The sequence below is a fragment of the Sciurus vulgaris genome (genome assembly GCF_902686455.1).
Source record: "Sciurus vulgaris genome assembly, chromosome: 1".
NCBI classification, from domain to species: domain Eukaryota; kingdom Metazoa; phylum Chordata; class Mammalia; order Rodentia; family Sciuridae; genus Sciurus; species Sciurus vulgaris.
Window position 1 is genome coordinate 115,016,908 of NC_136461.1, and position 17,560 is coordinate 115,034,467.

A 17,560-nucleotide genomic window follows, 5' to 3' on the forward strand; every position below is an offset into this window, starting at 1 on the left:
CTACTTGTTTCCCTCTTCCCCAGAGGGAACCAGGTAGGAGGGAAGGGACAAGGTGGGGCGCCAGCGGCTCTTTCCGCACCCTTCTCTCCCGAACTCCTGCTCCTCCCGGCGAGGGCGCCGGGTCTGCGGGTGCTGTCCCCGAGAGGGAAAACGTCCCGCTGCGGAGCAGCGGAAAGAGGGTCTCTGCGCAAAGGGCGCCGGTCGGGGGCGGGGGCGAGCCGCAGACTTCGGGCTGGGAGGAAGGAGTTAGAGATCTAGGATTGGCTCTTCGGGCTCTAATGTCACCAAATCTGGGAGGGGACGCGGCCGGGAGGGAGGGTTCTGAGCTTGGCCTGGGTCCTTGTGGGTCGCCCCCCCGGACAGCCGGAGACTTGAGCCGGCTGGACGCCCCTTCTGGCACACTCCCTGGAGCAGGCGCTCTCGCTTGCCTACCAACACACACTCCCCTTTCCTCCCGAGCGCGCCCTCCCTCATCCTTCTCCCCGGAGCTCCTGCTCACGCTTTTTCTCTTTCTCTCTCTTCCTAACACACCTCGCTAGCTCACACTCTGGCAGTCTCCTTCCCGCAGCTCTTGTCGCTCCCGCCTGCTCCCAGGCGCCCTCTGCACCCCCCTGAGTGGCGCGCCCAGCCTCTTGCGCTCTCGCCTCTCACGGTCGCAGATTCAGTGGACAGGGTTCCCGGGTGGAAGCTCCCCTACTTGCTCTTGCTCCTTCCCGCAGGGGCGCGCCTGATGCCTGCGACCCTCCGCTGAGCAGAGGAGACCATGGTGGGAGCGCTTGCCCGCCGCGGTACCCATTGAGGTCATGCCCGCGAGGCAGAGCCCGGCCAGCGCCGGCCCGCGCTTGCTTCTGCTTCTGCTACCGCTGCTGCTGCTGTTGCTCCAGGGCAGCTACGCTGGCAACCTGATCGTAGCCGTGGTGCTGCCGCTGATCAACACCTCGTACCCGTGGTCGTGGGCGCGCGTGGGACCCGCGGTGGAGCTGGCTCTGACTCGGGTGAGAGCGCAGCCCGACTTGCTGCCGGGCTGGACGGTTCGCACGGTGCTGGGCAGCAGCGAGAATGCTCTGGGAACTTGCTCCGACACCGCTGCCCCCCTGGCCGCAGTGGACCTCAAGTGGGAACACAACCCCGCCGTGTTCCTGGGCCCCGGCTGCGTGTACGCCGCGGCCCCAGTGGGGCGCTTCACCGCGCACTGGCGGGTGCCACTGCTGACTGCTGGCGCCCCAGCGCTGGGCTTTGGGGCTAAGGACGAGTACGCGTTGACCACCCGCGCAGGACCCAGCCACGCCAAGCTGGGCGACTTCGTGGCTGCGTTGCATCGACGACTGGGCTGGGAGCGCCGGGCACTGGTGCTCTATGCCTACCGGCCAGGCGACGACCAGCCCTGCTTCTTCGTGGTAGAGGGGCTGTATATGCGGGTCCGCGACCGCCTCAACATTACAGTGGACCACCTGGAATTCGCTGAGGGCGACCACGACCACTATGTCAAGCTGCTGCGGACCGTTCGACGCAAAGGCCGAGGTGAGAGAGACCCCCACCCTAGTTTTTCCCCCTTGCCCCAATGCCTTGCCTCTGACCTTTGACAGTGTACAAGGCTCTGGCCTTCCTCTCCCTTCCTCTCTGAACCAGTCTTTTTTTCTTCCTGAGGCCCTTTATTCCTGTCTCAGTCTCCTCGGCTCCTCAACTTCTGGGTTTCTATTTCCCTCTCTTTCCCCACCCCCACCCGCATTTACGTTCCTAACCTATCACCTCCCCTACTTTCCCTGACTGCAGAGTTAACAGGAGGGGAAAAGTGCCTGCGCCCATTCTAGCACATAGTGTGCCCTCGGCTTAGTTCCTGTCTCTTTTTCTCTCTGGTTTTCTCTCTTCCATACTGCCCTCTCCCCTCCTCCAACCTTTCCTCCCGTTGCTCTCACACACCCTCTCACCCATCCCCTCTCCAGCTGGCCCTTCTCTCCCTCTCCCTTCCCTCCAGCCCCCACCTGCCCCCACCTTCTATTCTCCTTTCCCCCCCTCTGCCTAGCTCTGCTCCTTCCTTTTCCACCCTCCACACCTCCTCCCCCCTTTTTCAGTTTTCTCTTGCCAATGCCTAAACTGAGCCAGCAGTTGCCATTTAACCACCATCAGGTCCCAGCTTCCTCCCCTATGAGCCCCAGCTTCCCTACCCTTTTCTTTTCCTGACTCCTCCTTTCCTTCCAGTTATCTACATCTGCAGCTCCCCAGATGCCTTCAGAACACTGATGCTCCTGGCCCTGGACGCTGGCCTCAGTGGGGAAGACTATGTTTTCTTCCACCTAGATGTCTTTGGGCAAAGCCTGCAAGGGGCACAGGGCCCTGCTCCCCGAAGGCCCTGGGAGAGGGGAGATGGCCAGGATGTCAGTGCCCACCAGGCCTTTCAGGTGAGTGCCAGGGTTTGCCCATGGTGAAGGAACTGAGCTGTTGACACTTAGTTTCTGGACACTGTTCCCCTAAGTGTCTGAAAAGATTCCAAAAAAAGGTGTTCTTGATGCTCATGGGGGACTTCAGAGCCACAAGGCTAAAAAGAAAAGAATGGGGCTTGAAGTGGGAGGACATTAACGTTCCACAGACTGTATGAAAACTCCAGTCCCTTGCTCAAGAGCAGGGACAACTTCATGCAGGAAATAGGGTATGTTTGACCTTGACCTAAGCAGAGAGGCTGACCTGAGAGATCAGCACACTGACAACTGGTGCCACGGGGTACTGGGAGAACTCGAATCAGCTGCCAGCTCTCTCTCTGACCCCTTCCTCAGGCCGCCAAAATCATTACATATAAAGAACCGGATAATCCTGAGTACTTGGAATTCCTGAAGCAGCTCAAACTCTTGGCCCGTGAGCAGTTCAACTTCACCATGGAAGATGGCCTGGTAGGAGGGGTCCTGAAACCTAGTGTAGACCTCCAGCCTCTACTTCATGGCCCTCTTCCAGTCTCCATCCTGTTCTTTCAGACATCTCCGTATTTACAGGTCTCCCCTTCTCTCCCTTCCCATTGTCTCCTTATCTTTCTTGAGTTAAAGGGGACAGTGACAAGTTCAACCCCTAAACCTCAAGTCCTCATCAGTAAAATGGTGTTGACTCATCTCTTCCTATTTGTCTCGTCCCATTTCTCTATAATGTGGGTTTTATTTTATGCATCCTCTTCTGAGCTCCCAGTGCCTCCTATTCCCCCACCACAGCACCCTTCATCCCTCCCTTACCCCCCGCAGCTGAGTTCTGTTTGTGCCTGCAGGAGAACATCATCCCAGCATCCTTCCATGATGGGCTTCTGCTCTATGTCCAGGCAGTGACAGAGACTCTGGCACATGGGGGAACTGTCACCAATGGGGAGAACATAACTCAGAGGATGTGGAACCGAAGTTTTCCAGGTCAGGGTCTGGAAGTGTCTGGAAAGCACTTTTGGGGGAGGGGGTATGAGCACCATGTACCCCAGCAGGAGGACATGAGAAGTCTGTAGCCCTGCAACACAGGTAAGCATCCGCCCATACCAGTCTTTTCTTTTCTTCTATAAGGAACCTCCACAGCTTCTTTCAGGCTCTCCTTCTCTCACTTCCCCAATTCTATCAAGTCCTCCTAAGTGTCCAAACTCAGTCATTCCTGCTGACAACACAGCTGTCCTGTTCACTATTCTTCTGTACATATGTATGTTTGAAGATCAGGGGATGGAGACATGGAAGTGGGGCATCCCTGAACGTGTATTTTCTCAAAACACAGTTATCTTGCCCCATGCCCACAGGTGTGACAGGATACCTGAAAATTGATAGCAGTGGAGATCGAGAGACTGACTTCTCCCTCTGGGATATGGATCCTGACACAGGTGCCTTCAGGGTATGTGTGCACACTCACAAGACAGTGTCAATTCAGGATGACATCTCCCCTCCTACCCTCCCCCATAGCCCTGCCAGGGCATCTATTTATTCTGTGATCACCCTGCCACACATGGACACCTATGAAAACCCCAGACAAAACACATCCACTTCCATTCTGGGGTAGCAACCAGAATGATAGGGACCCGAAGGTATTACCCTTGGGGAACCCATGTCTAAGGAGGGAACACAGCCCTTTTCTTGGGGAGTTCCTGAGGTCAGCAGGATCTCCTCCCAGCAGCCAGGCTGACTCTGGGCCAAAAGGAATGCATATGCACAGCTCTGTAAACACAGTAGAGACTGGGAGAGACAGAAGCCAAAGGCACCAAGAATCAAATCCAAGAAGTCTTCCTGGAAGAGAACTACACAGATTAGACCTGGAAATGTGGATTGAGAAGAACACTACCTTTTCCTGTTTTTGTGCTTCAACCAAGATTATAATCTCCTTGTGTGTAGGGGTGGGGTTCTATATGCAGTTTTTCTTCATAAATTCCTTGAGTCATTTTTTAAATGTTTGCCCACTAATTCCATGGACATGACTATGAGGTCTCTCTGTATGCAGTCACAGCAGGGGCTTGGTGAATAGTTGGCAGCCCAGATACAAGCCCTGGAAGTATTGATGAGGCAGGTGGGAGGCAGGACTGTGTCACTGGACAGGAGGCCACATGCCTGGCCCTTGACCACCCACCACTCCTGCTCTCCCATAGGTTGTACTGAACTACAATGGAACTTCCCAAGAGCTGGTGGCCATGTCAGGGCGCAAACTATACTGGCCTCTGGGGTATCCTCCTCCTGACATTCCTAAATGTGGCTTTGACAACGAGGACCCAGCCTGCAACCAAGGTGACTGGCCCTTGCTCTATAGGCTTCCATTCTGGAGACACTGCCTCCTCCCAAGGGGAATTAAATAGGTGCTCCTTTCCACCCTTTTCTGGAGACAGAGCCTCCTCCTGCCTTTTGCTTCCCTTTATCTATCACTGTTTGACTATTAGAAGGTTCTTCCTACTGCTGTAGAACCCAAATCACTTTGCCACAACTTGAACTCTCTCCTGCAGACCACTTTTCCACCCTGGAGGTACTGGCTTTGGTAGGTAGCCTTGCCCTGCTCAGCATTCTGATCGTCTCCTTCTTTGTATACAGGTGAGCTGTGGCATAGGGGTGTGGGGTGACATGGGGAGATCTGGAGAACCAACTGCAGGGGAGGTGGCAGGGACCCAGAGGGAAGAGTAGGGTGAAGGACAGCAGGGGAAGGCAGAGGGAGTGAGGGAGAAAAGAAACTAAAAAGCCTTAAGAAGCCACAGTGCAGTGGCATGTACCTATAAACCCAGGGATTCTGGAGACTGAAGCAGGAGGATCACAGTCTGAGGTCAGCATCAACAACTTAGGGAGATCCTGTCTCAAAATTAAAAAAAAAAAAAAAAAAATGCTGGGCTCAGTGGCTCATGACTGTAATCCCAACAACTTGGGAGGCTGAGGCAGGAGAATTGCAAGTTCAAAGCCAGCCTCAGCAATTTAGCAAGGGCCTGTCTCAAAATAAAAAAATAAAAAAGGCTGGGGATATGGCTCAGTGGTTAAGTGCCCCTGCATTCAATTCCTGCTACCAAAACAATAATAATTAATTAATTAAAGGGATGGGAATGTAGTTCAGTGGTAGAGCACTTGCCCAGTATGTGTGAAAACCTATGTTTTATCTTTAGTATCACAATAAATAAATAAATAAATAGCCTTAGGACACAGGAGAACAGAGAAGGGGTGAGAGGAGAGAGGGGACAGGGACAGGAGTGGCCTGGGAAGGTCAAGGAGATGCAAGAAGGAGCAGAAAGGTTGAGAAATAACATCATAGCAGAGTGGATCCTGGTATGGAACTGGTTTTCCTTGCTACTCCTGCAGCTAGATAGGAAGCAATGGTTCAACACCTCTGAAAGCTGAGCCCCTTTTTTGATGAACCCTGCTCTGTACCAGTGTTGAACCTAGAGTGGAGAAGAGAGATGAATGAGCCCCACTCCTGTCTTCCAGTGAGGCTAAAATGGAAGTTCATGATACAGGAGAGGAGGGAGGGAGAAAAAGCAATGCTTATTGAGCATATACCATGTGTCAGGCACTTCCACACACAATATTTTTATTCTCATAATAGTAAAGAATGAAGCCAGATGTGGGAGTACATGCCTGTAATCCCAGTAACTCAGAAGGCCGAGACAAGAGGATTGCAAATTTGAGGCCAGCCCGGGCCACTTAGCAAGACCTTGTCTCAAAATAAAAAATGAAAAGGGATGGGAATGTGGCTCAGTGGTAGATTATCCCTGGATTTAATGCCCATATAAAATGAAATAGATATAGTGGCCTCCAATTTCCAAAAGAGGACATTAACGGTGACTACCCCAATGTCCCCAGTTGAAGCAGAATTTTACTCAGGCCTCCTGACCCTCAGCCCAGGAGATAAAATTCCCTCATTACCTCTTAGTACTTGAAGTGGTCTCAGGGCTCTGAGGAGGGGCTGCTGAGCATCTGGTGGGGGATCACACTTGGGCTCAGGTGTAGGCTTCATGCCCCAGGAAGATGCAGCTGGAGAAGGAGCTGGCCTCCGAGCTGTGGCGAGTGCGCTGGGAGGATGTGCAGACCAGCAGCCTTGAGAGGCACCTCCGAAGTGCAGGCAGCCGGCTGACCTTGAGTGGGGTAAGAATGCTGGTGTCTGAGGGGGGTTGGGGAGGCAACAATGGTGTTTGCAGGGTGGGGGGACCTGGATACCAAGAGTAGTGCCTGACATGTAGGGTGGAAAACAGGGTTCTGCTCCCAGCTCTGCCTTCCTTTGCTTCATGACCTTGAGCAAGTCACATTTCCTCCCTAAACTGGGCTCAGTTGATGGTTATAGGCATAAAGCCTCCCTCACAGGGCTCTTTCAAAGGTCAAAGGAGGCAGTATATGTGACAACATAAATATAAAACAAATAAACAAGGGGAGGATTTCCTGATGTAGAATGTAAAGGAGGGTAACACAAAGATAAGGCAGGGTAGTAAAGCATCCAGGGTGCTGACCATGCCTCCTGTTCTCCACTCCTTCAGAGAGGCTCCAATTATGGCTCCCTGCTAACCACAGAGGGCCAGTTCCAAGTCTTTGCCAAGACAGCGTACTATAAGGTGGGTCTGGGGGAAGATCTCTGGTCCTTGGCACTTCAGTAGGGGAGTGCTCTGTGGAGGACTAGGAGAGGGTGCCGGGGTGGGCTGTGGAGGGGCAGTTGGGAATCCGAAGGGCAATGGAGTTCTGTTGGGAGCAGCTGGGGGTCCTGGAGGGATGGGTGAGTTGTTGGGAGCAGCTGGAGTTCCCAGGGCCCCTGGTCATGCTCCACACAGTGACAGTCTCCATTCCTTGCTCAGGGCAACCTGGTGGCTGTGAAACACGTGAACCGTAAACGCATTGAGCTGACTCGAAAAGTCCTGTTTGAACTGAAGCATGTAATGTGCGGGTGTGAGGCAGTGGACTGGGAAAGAGTCCCCTGCAGGGAGATGGCCAAGAGAGCTGGCGGCAGAGGTTCTAGTTAATCAGAGTATCCTAGGAAAGCTAGGGTCTGTGGACCTGGGGTGGGCCCTCACATCTTAGGGATGGGGGTAGGGGAATCAATCATAAGATGAACTATCACTGGAGTTACCCCAGAAGAAGGTCCTTGAAGGACCAAATGTGGTGCACCTGGCAGGGGGGTAAGCGGCATGGAGACAGGAAGTATAGGAAGCAGATCGTAGAGGAGGAGGGGCTACTGAATATGTCTCTAAAAAATGAGTAGGGAGTTAAGGGAAGGGGTCTCTGAGGTCAGGGGGCAAGTTGGTGAGGAGTGAGTTCTCTGCCACACCCCTGATGCTGCTTTTAACCTGCAGATGCGGGATGTGCAGAATGAACACCTGACCAGGTTTGTGGGTGCCTGCACTGACCCCCCCAACATCTGTATCCTCACAGAGTACTGTCCCCGAGGGAGCCTGCAGGTGAGGGGGACAACCGAGTGTCAGAGAACAGGTTCCAAGCTGGGCATGGTGGGGTACCCCTGTAATCCCAGCTACTTTGTGAGGCTGAGGCAGAAGGGTTGCAAGCTCAAGGCCAGCCTCAGCAGCTTAGCAAAACCCTGCCTCAAAATAAAATAAAAAGGACTGGGGATGTGGCTCAATGGTAGAAATAACCTTGGGTTCAATTCCTGGTACAGCCCCCGCCCCCCCAAAAAAAAAAAATCAGGAACACTGTGTTCTAGCCCCGGTCCATCCCTGACTGGTTATACAAGCCCAGCAAGTCTCGCTCCTTTTGACCTTTATTGGCCCCATGGGTAAAATGGGAATGGGGAGGAAATGCAGCTAGAGTAAATCCAGTGTAGTGTTCTGTTCTACAAGTTTATGTCAGTAGGACACTTGCATCCTCCTCCCACTCCCAGGGAGGTCTGTGGGGTACAGGTCTCACTCTTCCCAACAGGACATTCTGGAGAATGAGAGCATCACTCTGGACTGGATGTTCCGGTACTCACTCACCAATGACATTGTCAAGGTAAGCCCAGCGGAGCCCACTGGATGTCCGGGGTTGGGATAAGGAATGAGTATGCTTCTCCCCTGGCCACGGTTGTAGGTCCCACTCATGCCCAAGACCTCTGCCTCCCCAAATTTCCCAGGGAATGCTGTTTCTACACAATGGGGCCATTTGCTCCCATGGGAACCTCAAGTCATCCAACTGTGTGGTAGATGGGCGCTTTGTGCTTAAGATCACCGACTATGGGCTGGAGAGCTTCAGGGACCCGGAGCCAGAGCAAGGACACATCCTTTATGCCAGTGAGCCCAATTCTTGACCCCTAGCCCCATCTACCTAACAACCACCACCAATGTAGCTCAGTTGGGAGACTGTGGTTTGGGATCTATCTGGTTTGGGCATGCCTCTACTGAATCCAGAGTCAATTCTCATCAGCAAAAGGGGGAGAACAGCCTAAGTGGTCTCTAGACCTCTTCCAGTTCTAAACACAGTGTGATGTGTCCAGACCAGTCCCAGCCACAAGCTTGTTCACAGCTTTCCTTCACTCCTCCCCAGTCTGAAGCTTTCTTTCCCCCAGCATTATCACATTATTCTTCTTTACTTCTATTATTGCTTTTTTTGGTATGAAATATTACATTCATTTGCTAGTTCTTCTTTTTCCACTAGAATGTGAAGTCCCTCATCCCTTCACCTTGGGGGCCTTCACCCTGTAACTCCTAACCTCTGGCCCACAGAAAAATTATGGACCGCTCCTGAGCTTCTGCGAATGGCTTCGCCCCCTTCCCGGGGCTCCCAGGCTGGTGATGTGTACAGCTTTGGGATCATCCTTCAGGAGATTGCTCTGAGGAGTGGGGTCTTCCATGTGGAAGGTTTAGACCTCAGTCCCAAAGGTGAAAGGGCCACAATGTCCCCTACCTCTAACCCCAGCCCCAGGGGGAGGGAGTCTTGGAAGCATCCCTACCCCTTCCTTCTGGAATGGGTCCCAGCCACCACCCTTTGTTCCACTGATGCAAGTGACTAGTTCCCTGCCCAGCTGGTTCTGGGCTTCCATAACCAACCCTAGCTGGTTGCCCCCAGTCTCTCACTGGGTCCCTGGCTAATCCCTCTCCCCCACACAATACAGAGATCATTGAGCGTGTGACTCGGGGTGAGCAGCCCCCCTTCCGGCCCTCCCTGGCCCTGCAGAGCCACCTGGAGGAACTGGGGCAGCTGATGCAGCGGTGCTGGGCTGAGGACCCACAGGAGCGGCCACCCTTTCAGCAGATCCGCCTGACACTGCGCAAGTTTAACAGGTCACTGGTGTTAGTCATGGCCACCTTTCTTTTCCACTACAAACACCATAAACCCCACACTTCAGTCTGTCTCTGCAGCCACAGAGGGAGCCCGCTCCAGCCTTCTCATGCGCGGCTCACTCTGGTCACTCTGGCCTTGTAGCGCTTTGCAGATACTATACAACACAGTCCCCTACCATTCAGACCCCTTTCTTCCACCAACATCAACATCCCACACACTGCCCACTCTCCCACACTGGGCCCTGGACTTTTCATTGGTGTGCAGAATAAATTGGTCACACACCCTTGACCTCTCTCATCTCCTCCCCATAGCCTTAGCCTTCTCCATAAGCTCCTGCCTCAGCCCTTTGGACTCCTTATCCTAGTGGAGCCCAGAGATCCCTAGACACATCTCTCTACTGCCTGCCTGTCACTTTGTCCTTAGCTCATCCTTGTCCCTCTCCACCTCTTTTTTTTTGCACTGGGGATTGAACCCAAGGGCATTCTATCTACTAATGAGCTACAACCCCAGCCCTTTTTATTTTAAGACTTGGTCTCTAGTACAAGGCCCTGGGTTCCATGCCCAGCACTGAAAAAAAAAAAAAAAAAAAAAAAAGACTTGTTCTCACTAAATTGCCCAGGCTAGCCCAGCCCCAAGGCACACACCTATAATCCTAGAGATTCAAGAGGTTGAGGTAGAGGATCATTAATTTTTTTTTTTTTTTTGATACTAGAATTGAACTCCAGGGCACTTAACCACTGAGCCACATCCCCAGCCCTTTCTTCTATTTAGAGACAGGGTCTCACTGGGTTGCTTAGGGCTTTGCTAAATTGCTAAGGCTGGCTTTGAATTCATAATCTTCCTGCCTCAGCTTCCTGAGGTGTGCATCACCACGCTCCACTTTGAGACTATGTGTTAAAAAATAAAAAGATCTGGGGATGTAGTTCAGTGGTAGAGTACCCCGGGTTCAATCCCCAGTACCACCACAACAATAATAATAGTAACAGCAATAATAATAAGTTGCCCAGGCTGACCTTGAACTTGTTAACCTCCCAAGTTGCTAGGGTTACAGATGTGTGTCACTGTGCCCACCAATTCACTTCCAACTCACTCGTGTTCAACAAAGATGAACAAGCTATCGAAGTGCCTGAAGCTTCATACTTGATCCTGGGTTCTCAGAGATGAACTGAACTTTCCTCCCACCCCCTTCCCCTGCTCACCCTTATCCAGCTGTGCCCCAATTCTGACCTTCATAAGGGACCTGCTGCAGCTGGATGTGGGCTGAGAGTAAACCTAGGTAGGGTGAGAGCCTGGGGGAGGGCTCTCCAGGGCAGAACTGTGCAGCTCTGCTCTCACCTCCTCCACTCGGCCCCTCAGGGAAAACAGCAGCAACATCCTGGACAACCTGCTGTCCCGCATGGAGCAGTATGCCAACAACCTAGAGGAGCTGGTAGAGGAGCGGACACAGGCATACCTGGAGGAGAAGCGCAAGGCAGAGGCCCTGCTCTACCAGATTCTGCCTCAGTGAGTGCCTAGCTCTTCAGACCCTCCCCACAAGACACGGCCCCTGTCCTTGCCCCAACCTCACACTCTGATCTGCACCTACCCTGACCCCTCAGTTCAGTGGCTGAGCAGCTGAAGCGCGGGGAGACAGTGCAGGCTGAGGCCTTTGACAGCGTTACCATCTACTTCAGTGACATCGTGGGCTTCACTGCCCTATCGGCAGAGAGCACACCCATGCAGGTAAGCCAGGGTGCAATCACAGGCAGCAGACCAGAAGGGTCAGCTTGGTGTCACTGCTCCATCCCCAAGGTCTACCTTCTGGTTCACCGGCCCCAAGGAGGACCCTTACTTCCAGTTCCATTTGGCTTCTTGTGCCTTCCAGGTGGTGACCCTGCTCAATGACCTGTACACTTGCTTTGATGCTGTTATAGACAACTTTGATGTATACAAGGTAGGGATTGGAAGGGACAGACATAGACAGGGTCAAAAATGGTGAGGTTCAGGTTGTATGAAAGAGAAGTCCAGGGCACATGGGCAGCGGCCGTGACTCAGGGGACCGGCAACCGGCAGAGAAATTGTGCGGCCAGGGGCGGGGTGAGCACAGGGAGGGGAGATGGGAGACAAAATGACAGTGCACATGGGTGTGGCCGGCATGTGGCACAAGGAAGAGATTTCCAGTCCTCCTGCTCTGCCTTATCTTGCCGCCGCCACAGGTGGAGACAATCGGAGATGCCTACATGGTGGTATCTGGGCTCCCAGTGCGTAATGGGCGGCTGCATGCCCGAGAAGTGGCCCGTATGGCTCTGGCACTGCTGGACGCGGTGCGCTCGTTCCGCATCCGCCACCGGCCTCAGGAGCAGCTGCGTTTACGCATCGGCATCCACACAGGTGCGGATGCCAACTGCACGGATGGGGAGGTGGATCCTGGAGGTGGAGCTACGCAAGGAGGACTTGTCTCCGGACCCAGCATCTCAGCCCCTGATCTTTCTCTCCCGCCCTCCCTCCCTCTCACCCGCTTCCCCCTCTCTATCTCTCTGTATCTACCGCTATCTCATCTATCTCTCCCTCCCTCTTCTCTCGCCCACTCTCCTCTCTCTTCCCCTCACACGAGCCTCATATCCTACCTTCTACCTCCCTTAATACCCTTCCTAACCCCCTTGCTGCTGCTGATTCCCTCCCTTGTTCCTCCCAGGACCTGTGTGTGCTGGTGTTGTAGGGTTGAAGATGCCCCGTTACTGTCTCTTTGGGGACACAGTCAACACTGCCTCAAGAATGGAGTCTAATGGGGAAGGTATGGTGCTTCTCCTAGAGGGAATGAGGAGGGACGGGTAGCCAAGGGGATGGCTACTCTGTGGCAGTTTATGCTTACCCAATCCCTATGCCAGCCCCTAGTCCTTTCTTCTCCCAAGTACCCTTCTCATAATACAGATGCTCCTCCTCTTATGGTGTGTTTACATTGTTAATTGAAAATATCCTAGATTGAAAATAATATACCTAACCTATGGGGGAACATTGTAGCTTACATACTGATCATAAACATTCTCAGAACACTTATGTTAGCCTGAAGTCAGTAAGACTACCTAACAGAAAGCCTATGTAATAATAAAGTATTGAATAGCTCATGTTCACACACAGGTGAGTGTTTTGTAAACCTGATGGGATGTGAAAACAAAATACAATATCCAAAAGATGCTGGCAACACAATATATGCTTGAGAACAGGTTGTTTACCTTTGTAATCGCATGGCAGACCAGGAGCTGTGGGTCACTGCTGCTGCCACCCAGGAGGGCAGGAGAATATGTACTGCACATAGTTAGCCCAGGAAAAGATCAAAATTCAAAGAACAGTTTCTATTGAATTTATGTGGCTTTCACATGATCACACAATCCAAAAATTATAACTTGGACCATAATAAAAGTCAAGGACCAGCAGGGTGTACTGGTGCACAACTGTGGAAGCCTGAGGCAGGAGGATCGAAAGTTCAAAGCCAACCTAAGCAACTTAGCATGACCCTAAGAAACTTAGCAAAACCCTGTTTCAAAATAAAAAATAAAAAGAGCTGGGGATGTAGCTCAGTGGTAAAGTGCTCCTGGGTTCAATCCCCAGTACCATAAAAGAAAGTATTTCCAGGTCAGTGTTCAACAATGCCTAGCAGGAATTGCACCTTTAAGGCCCTCTGCTCCATCTTTGGTGTGGTAAAGATGGTTTTCAAAGCCAGACAACCTGGGTGTGACTCTCAGCTCCAGAGCAAGCTATATCAATTTGCTATACCTCTCTGAGTCTTGGTTTTCCTTATCTGTAAACTGAAGATAAAATGTCTACCTCTTGCTGGGTGTGGTACACCTGTAATCCCAGCAGTTCAGGAGGCTGAGGCAGGAGGATCTTGAATTCAAAGCCAGCCTCAGCAACTTAGCAAGTCTCTAAGCAATTCAGTGAGACCCTGTCTCTAACTAAAATATTTAAAAGGGCTAGAGATGTGGCTTAGTGGTTAAGCACCTCTGGGTTCAATTCCTGGTATCCCCCATCAGAAAAAAATCTACCTCATAAGGGGTATGTGAGAAAGCTGTATAAATGCCTAGCACATGAATGTCATTCAGTTTTTCTGAGACTTAGCTGTTTATCTATATCTCAGGGTTGTTAAAAACAAAAACAAACAAACCAACCCTAGCACAACCCCTGGCACACAGTGTCTAGTAAATGCCTGCTCTCACCCTTTCCCTTCAATCTTGCTTTCTGTTTCTCTTCTATCACAATTTAAGTTAGTATATATTTATTGAGCCATCAGTATCTGTACCAGGCCAGTGTTTAGCTGAAGAGTCTGTGTGGATTCCCATTCAAGCCGCATGGTGGAAGAAGGGCTACTTGGGAGCCAGTCCTGGAAGCCCTGTGGGGTATGGTTCAGCAGATATTTCATGGGCCCAGGGTTTGAGGCCACAGGGTAGGAGAGAGCTTCTCACTGAAGTTTACTCCTCAAGGAGCATATTCTCAGAAATGGCTCAATAATAAGAGGCCACCATGATACAGACCCCAGGAGAAGTATCATGGCCCCAGAGACAGTGACCAAAGAAAGTATGGAACTGATGGACCCATCATTGACCTCCTCAGCAGCTTGGGCAGATCTTCTGTCCTGGGTCTCAGTTCCTCAAAGAGTATTGAGAATATTGAGTAATGAGAGTATTGAGTCAAATAACAGTGATAGCAATACCTTACATAATGCTTCCTATGTGCCACATTCTGTTTGAATTATTTATTAATTTATTATGTGCTAGAGATCCAATCCAGATGAATAACTTTAATCCTCACAACAGGAATCCATCCCTTTGAGATGATATTTTCTCTATCAGCATCTCATAGATTTAGAAAATGAGACACAGTTTATATTAGTTACCCAAGCAAATGTCTAAGGAATTCATTCTAAGGCAGGGCAAGATCCACTGCTTCTAACCATTATGCTATACTGTCCCCCTCGAACAGAATGACACTCTATAGCAGTGCTGCTCAGTAGTATTTTCTCTCTTTTTTAATGTTATTGTATTTTTATACCTTTTTTTTTTATTTCTTTATTTTTATGTGGTCATGGAACCCAGTGTCTCACATGTGCTAGGCAAGCACTCTATCACTTAGCTACAACTGCAATCCCCAATAGTATTTTTTTTTTTTTTGTTTTTTTTTTTTTTGGTGCAGTACTGGGGATTGAACCCAGCTATATCCCAAGCTCTTTTAATTTTTTTATTTTGATTCAGGGTATCACTAAGATATCAAGGCAAAGGATCTAGGCATGGTGGAGCACACCTGTAATCTCAGGGGCTCAGGAGGCTGAGGCAGGAGGATTGTTAAGTTTGAGGCTAGCCTCAGCAGTTTAGCAAGGCCCTAGGCAGCTTAGTAAGACACTGTCTCAAAATAAAACATTAAAAGGACTGGGAATGTGGTTCAGTGATTAAGCGCCTGGATTCAATCCCTGGTTAAAAAAAAAAAAAAAAAAAATTGTCGAGACTTGCCTTGAACTTTCAATCCTCTTACCTCAGACTCCTGAGTTGCTGGGATTATAGGCAGGCATGCACCACCATATCTGGCTCCAATAGTATTTTCTGCAGTTATGAAAATGTTCTGTAATCTTTATTGTACAATATTGCAAAATCTAGTTAATGGCTATGGATCCCTTCAAATGTGTCCAGTACAACCAAGGTACAGAATCTTCCGTTTTGTTTTGTTTCTTGTACTGGGGATTGAACCCAAGGGTGCTTTCCCAGATCTTTTAATTTTTTATTTTGATACAGGGTCTCACTTTGCTGAGGCTGGCCTTGAACTTACGATCCTCTTGCCTCAGCCTCCGAAGTCTCTCAGTGCACCACTGAGCCCAGCAAGGCACTGAATCTTCTTTCTTTCCTTCAATTTTTTTAGTTGTAGATGGATACAACACCTTTATTTTATTTATTCATTTTTACATGGTGCTGAGAATCAAACCCAGTGCCTCACACATGCTAGGCACACATGCTGAGCCACAACTGCAATCCCCAATAGTATTTTCTTGTGCAGTACTGGGAATTGAACCCAAGGAAGCTCTACCACAGAGCCACATCCCCAGACCAAGGCACTGAATCTTTAACTGAATATCATTTCAATTAATTTAGACAGGTCATGTGACTAATGGCTACCATGTTAGGCACCACACTTATAAAAGTTTTTAAGGAGCAAATACAGTCATACACTACATACATACATACATATGTAGAGAGGGTGGGACTTCTCCAAGTTAAGAGGCTTCTGAACCAAAGGCTAGGGAAAGCATCTGCATACCCCCACAGTATCTGATCTCTTCTGCCTGCTTCCATCCCTTGCAATTCTCACCTTCCTTCTCCCCTGTCCTACCCAGCCCTGAAGATCCACCTGTCTTCTGAGACCAAGGCTGTCCTAGAGGAGTTTGATGGTTTTGAGCTGGAACTGCGAGGGGATGTGGAAATGAAGGTAGAGAAATAAGTCCCTGCCATCACTATCCCTTGGGTCCTGGAGTGGGAATACCCTTTTCCAACAGCCAAGGCCACTCCCATTTCTAGGCCTCTCATCTGATTTGGGAAAGTGGGTGTGCCATTCCCCATCCCAACCTCCTTATTTTCTCCCTCCAGGGCAAAGGCAAGGTTCGGACCTACTGGCTCCTGGGAGAGCGGGGGAGTAGCACCAGAGGCTGACCTGTCTCCCTTGCTGTCCCTCCATACCTCCTTTCCCTGTGCCAGAGGCAAAATAGATGCCTGGTCTCCACCTCTTCCTCAGCATCCCCACCACTGCGGAAGGATCAGAGAGAAGCGGTTTGAACAGCTCAGGCCCTCAGACCCCAGGAGACACCAGATGTAACCTCTGAGAGAGGACTGGCATAGGGGAGAACTCAGAGCTCACAGGACTGACCAAATCACACATTCACACAAAATGGCATCCGTGTAGGCCTGCCCTGACTGGCTCCTGATCCTCCTCCCTCAGCCTTCCTACACTGTGACTTTTATTGAAGGGAGAATTACCACAGGGGGATATGAAAAGAGATTCTAGTGACTGGAGAGGGTGGAAGGTCCAGATCTGGGTCTGAGCCACATGGACCACAGATACTATCCCTCACCTAGCCCATCGCCACCACACCCCTCTACCCAACAGTGAGCAATGGAGAGGGGCTGTGGTCCTATATGCCTTGTTTCTCCCGGGAACAGAGACCATTAAAATCTTTATTCCAGTTACAGTGTCTCTTCTTAAGGGAGAGAGCATTGCCAGAAAACCTAGCCATGTTCTCTGCCTTCTGCTTCAAAAAGACTTGATTCTCTGGGAATGTAGATTCTGAAAAAGGCTGCAGTCACCTCCAACTTTGAGGAGTCCACAGAACAGTCTATGAATTTTGCAGGAGTTCAGAAACTTTATTGAGAACTTTTGTTTATGTGGGTTATATTTATTGACATTGATCATATTAGAAATTAAAATAATAGCAAAGAAAGTAAAATGAATGCTTATTTATTAAGTAATTTGAGATAACAATAATAAACCCATTACACATTAATAATTTCTTACCACTTTATTAAGGACATTCTTAAAAGAAATGATCTTTTTTGGTACACGGTAGTGAAGAGTACAATGACCAATTTGGTGCCACTGTCTTGATTTATCTAAGGCATCAACAGGTTTCCCCTACTGCTTTTGTATTTCTGACCCAAATGTCAACACAATCAAAAAGGCAAATAATGTATCAGTATTATTATGAATATCATTTGACCTCATCTATTCCCTGAAACAGTCTTGGGGACTCCCAGGATCTGTGGAGTGCACTTTGAGAACTGCTGTATTACCTAATGGCTGGCATACAGTAGGAATAACATAATTAGTATGGGTCGAATTAGGCCTGGGAACCAAGGATCATATGGATCCCATTTATTTAT

The 17,560-nt window shown here is 50.3% G+C and overlaps 1 protein-coding gene across 1 annotated transcript; it reads left to right on the forward strand.

Moving 5' to 3' along the window:
• Positions 1 to 222: 222 nt before the first annotated feature.
• NPR1 (natriuretic peptide receptor 1) lies at positions 223 to 17,127 on the forward strand. Its single transcript, XM_079109916.1, has 22 exons — positions 223 to 1,521; positions 2,200 to 2,399; positions 2,772 to 2,885; positions 3,248 to 3,383; positions 3,752 to 3,843; positions 4,589 to 4,724; positions 4,937 to 5,021; positions 6,434 to 6,554; positions 6,941 to 7,015; positions 7,253 to 7,330; positions 7,748 to 7,852; positions 8,328 to 8,399; positions 8,521 to 8,677; positions 9,110 to 9,265; positions 9,499 to 9,667; positions 11,025 to 11,171; positions 11,267 to 11,390; positions 11,533 to 11,601; positions 11,864 to 12,038; positions 12,343 to 12,441; positions 16,024 to 16,115; positions 16,274 to 17,127. Exons 1-22 carry the CDS (start codon positions 804 to 806, stop codon positions 16,334 to 16,336), a joined length of 3,183 nt encoding a protein of 1,060 aa, XP_078966042.1. The 5' UTR covers positions 223 to 803; the 3' UTR covers positions 16,337 to 17,127.
• Positions 17,128 to 17,560: the final 433 nt, after the last annotated feature.

Coding starts and splice junctions, on each gene's coding strand:
- NPR1 (XM_079109916.1), top strand. CDS start 804: ATGCCCGCGAGGCAGAGCCCGGCCAGCGCCGGCCCGCGCTTGCTTCTG. Junction 2,886..3,247: donor TCACCATGGAAGATGGCCTG/GTAGGAGGGGTC, acceptor TTGTGCCTGCAG/GAGAACATCATCCCAGCATC. Junction 9,266..9,498: donor TTTAGACCTCAGTCCCAAAG/GTGAAAGGGCCA, acceptor CACACAATACAG/AGATCATTGAGCGTGTGACT.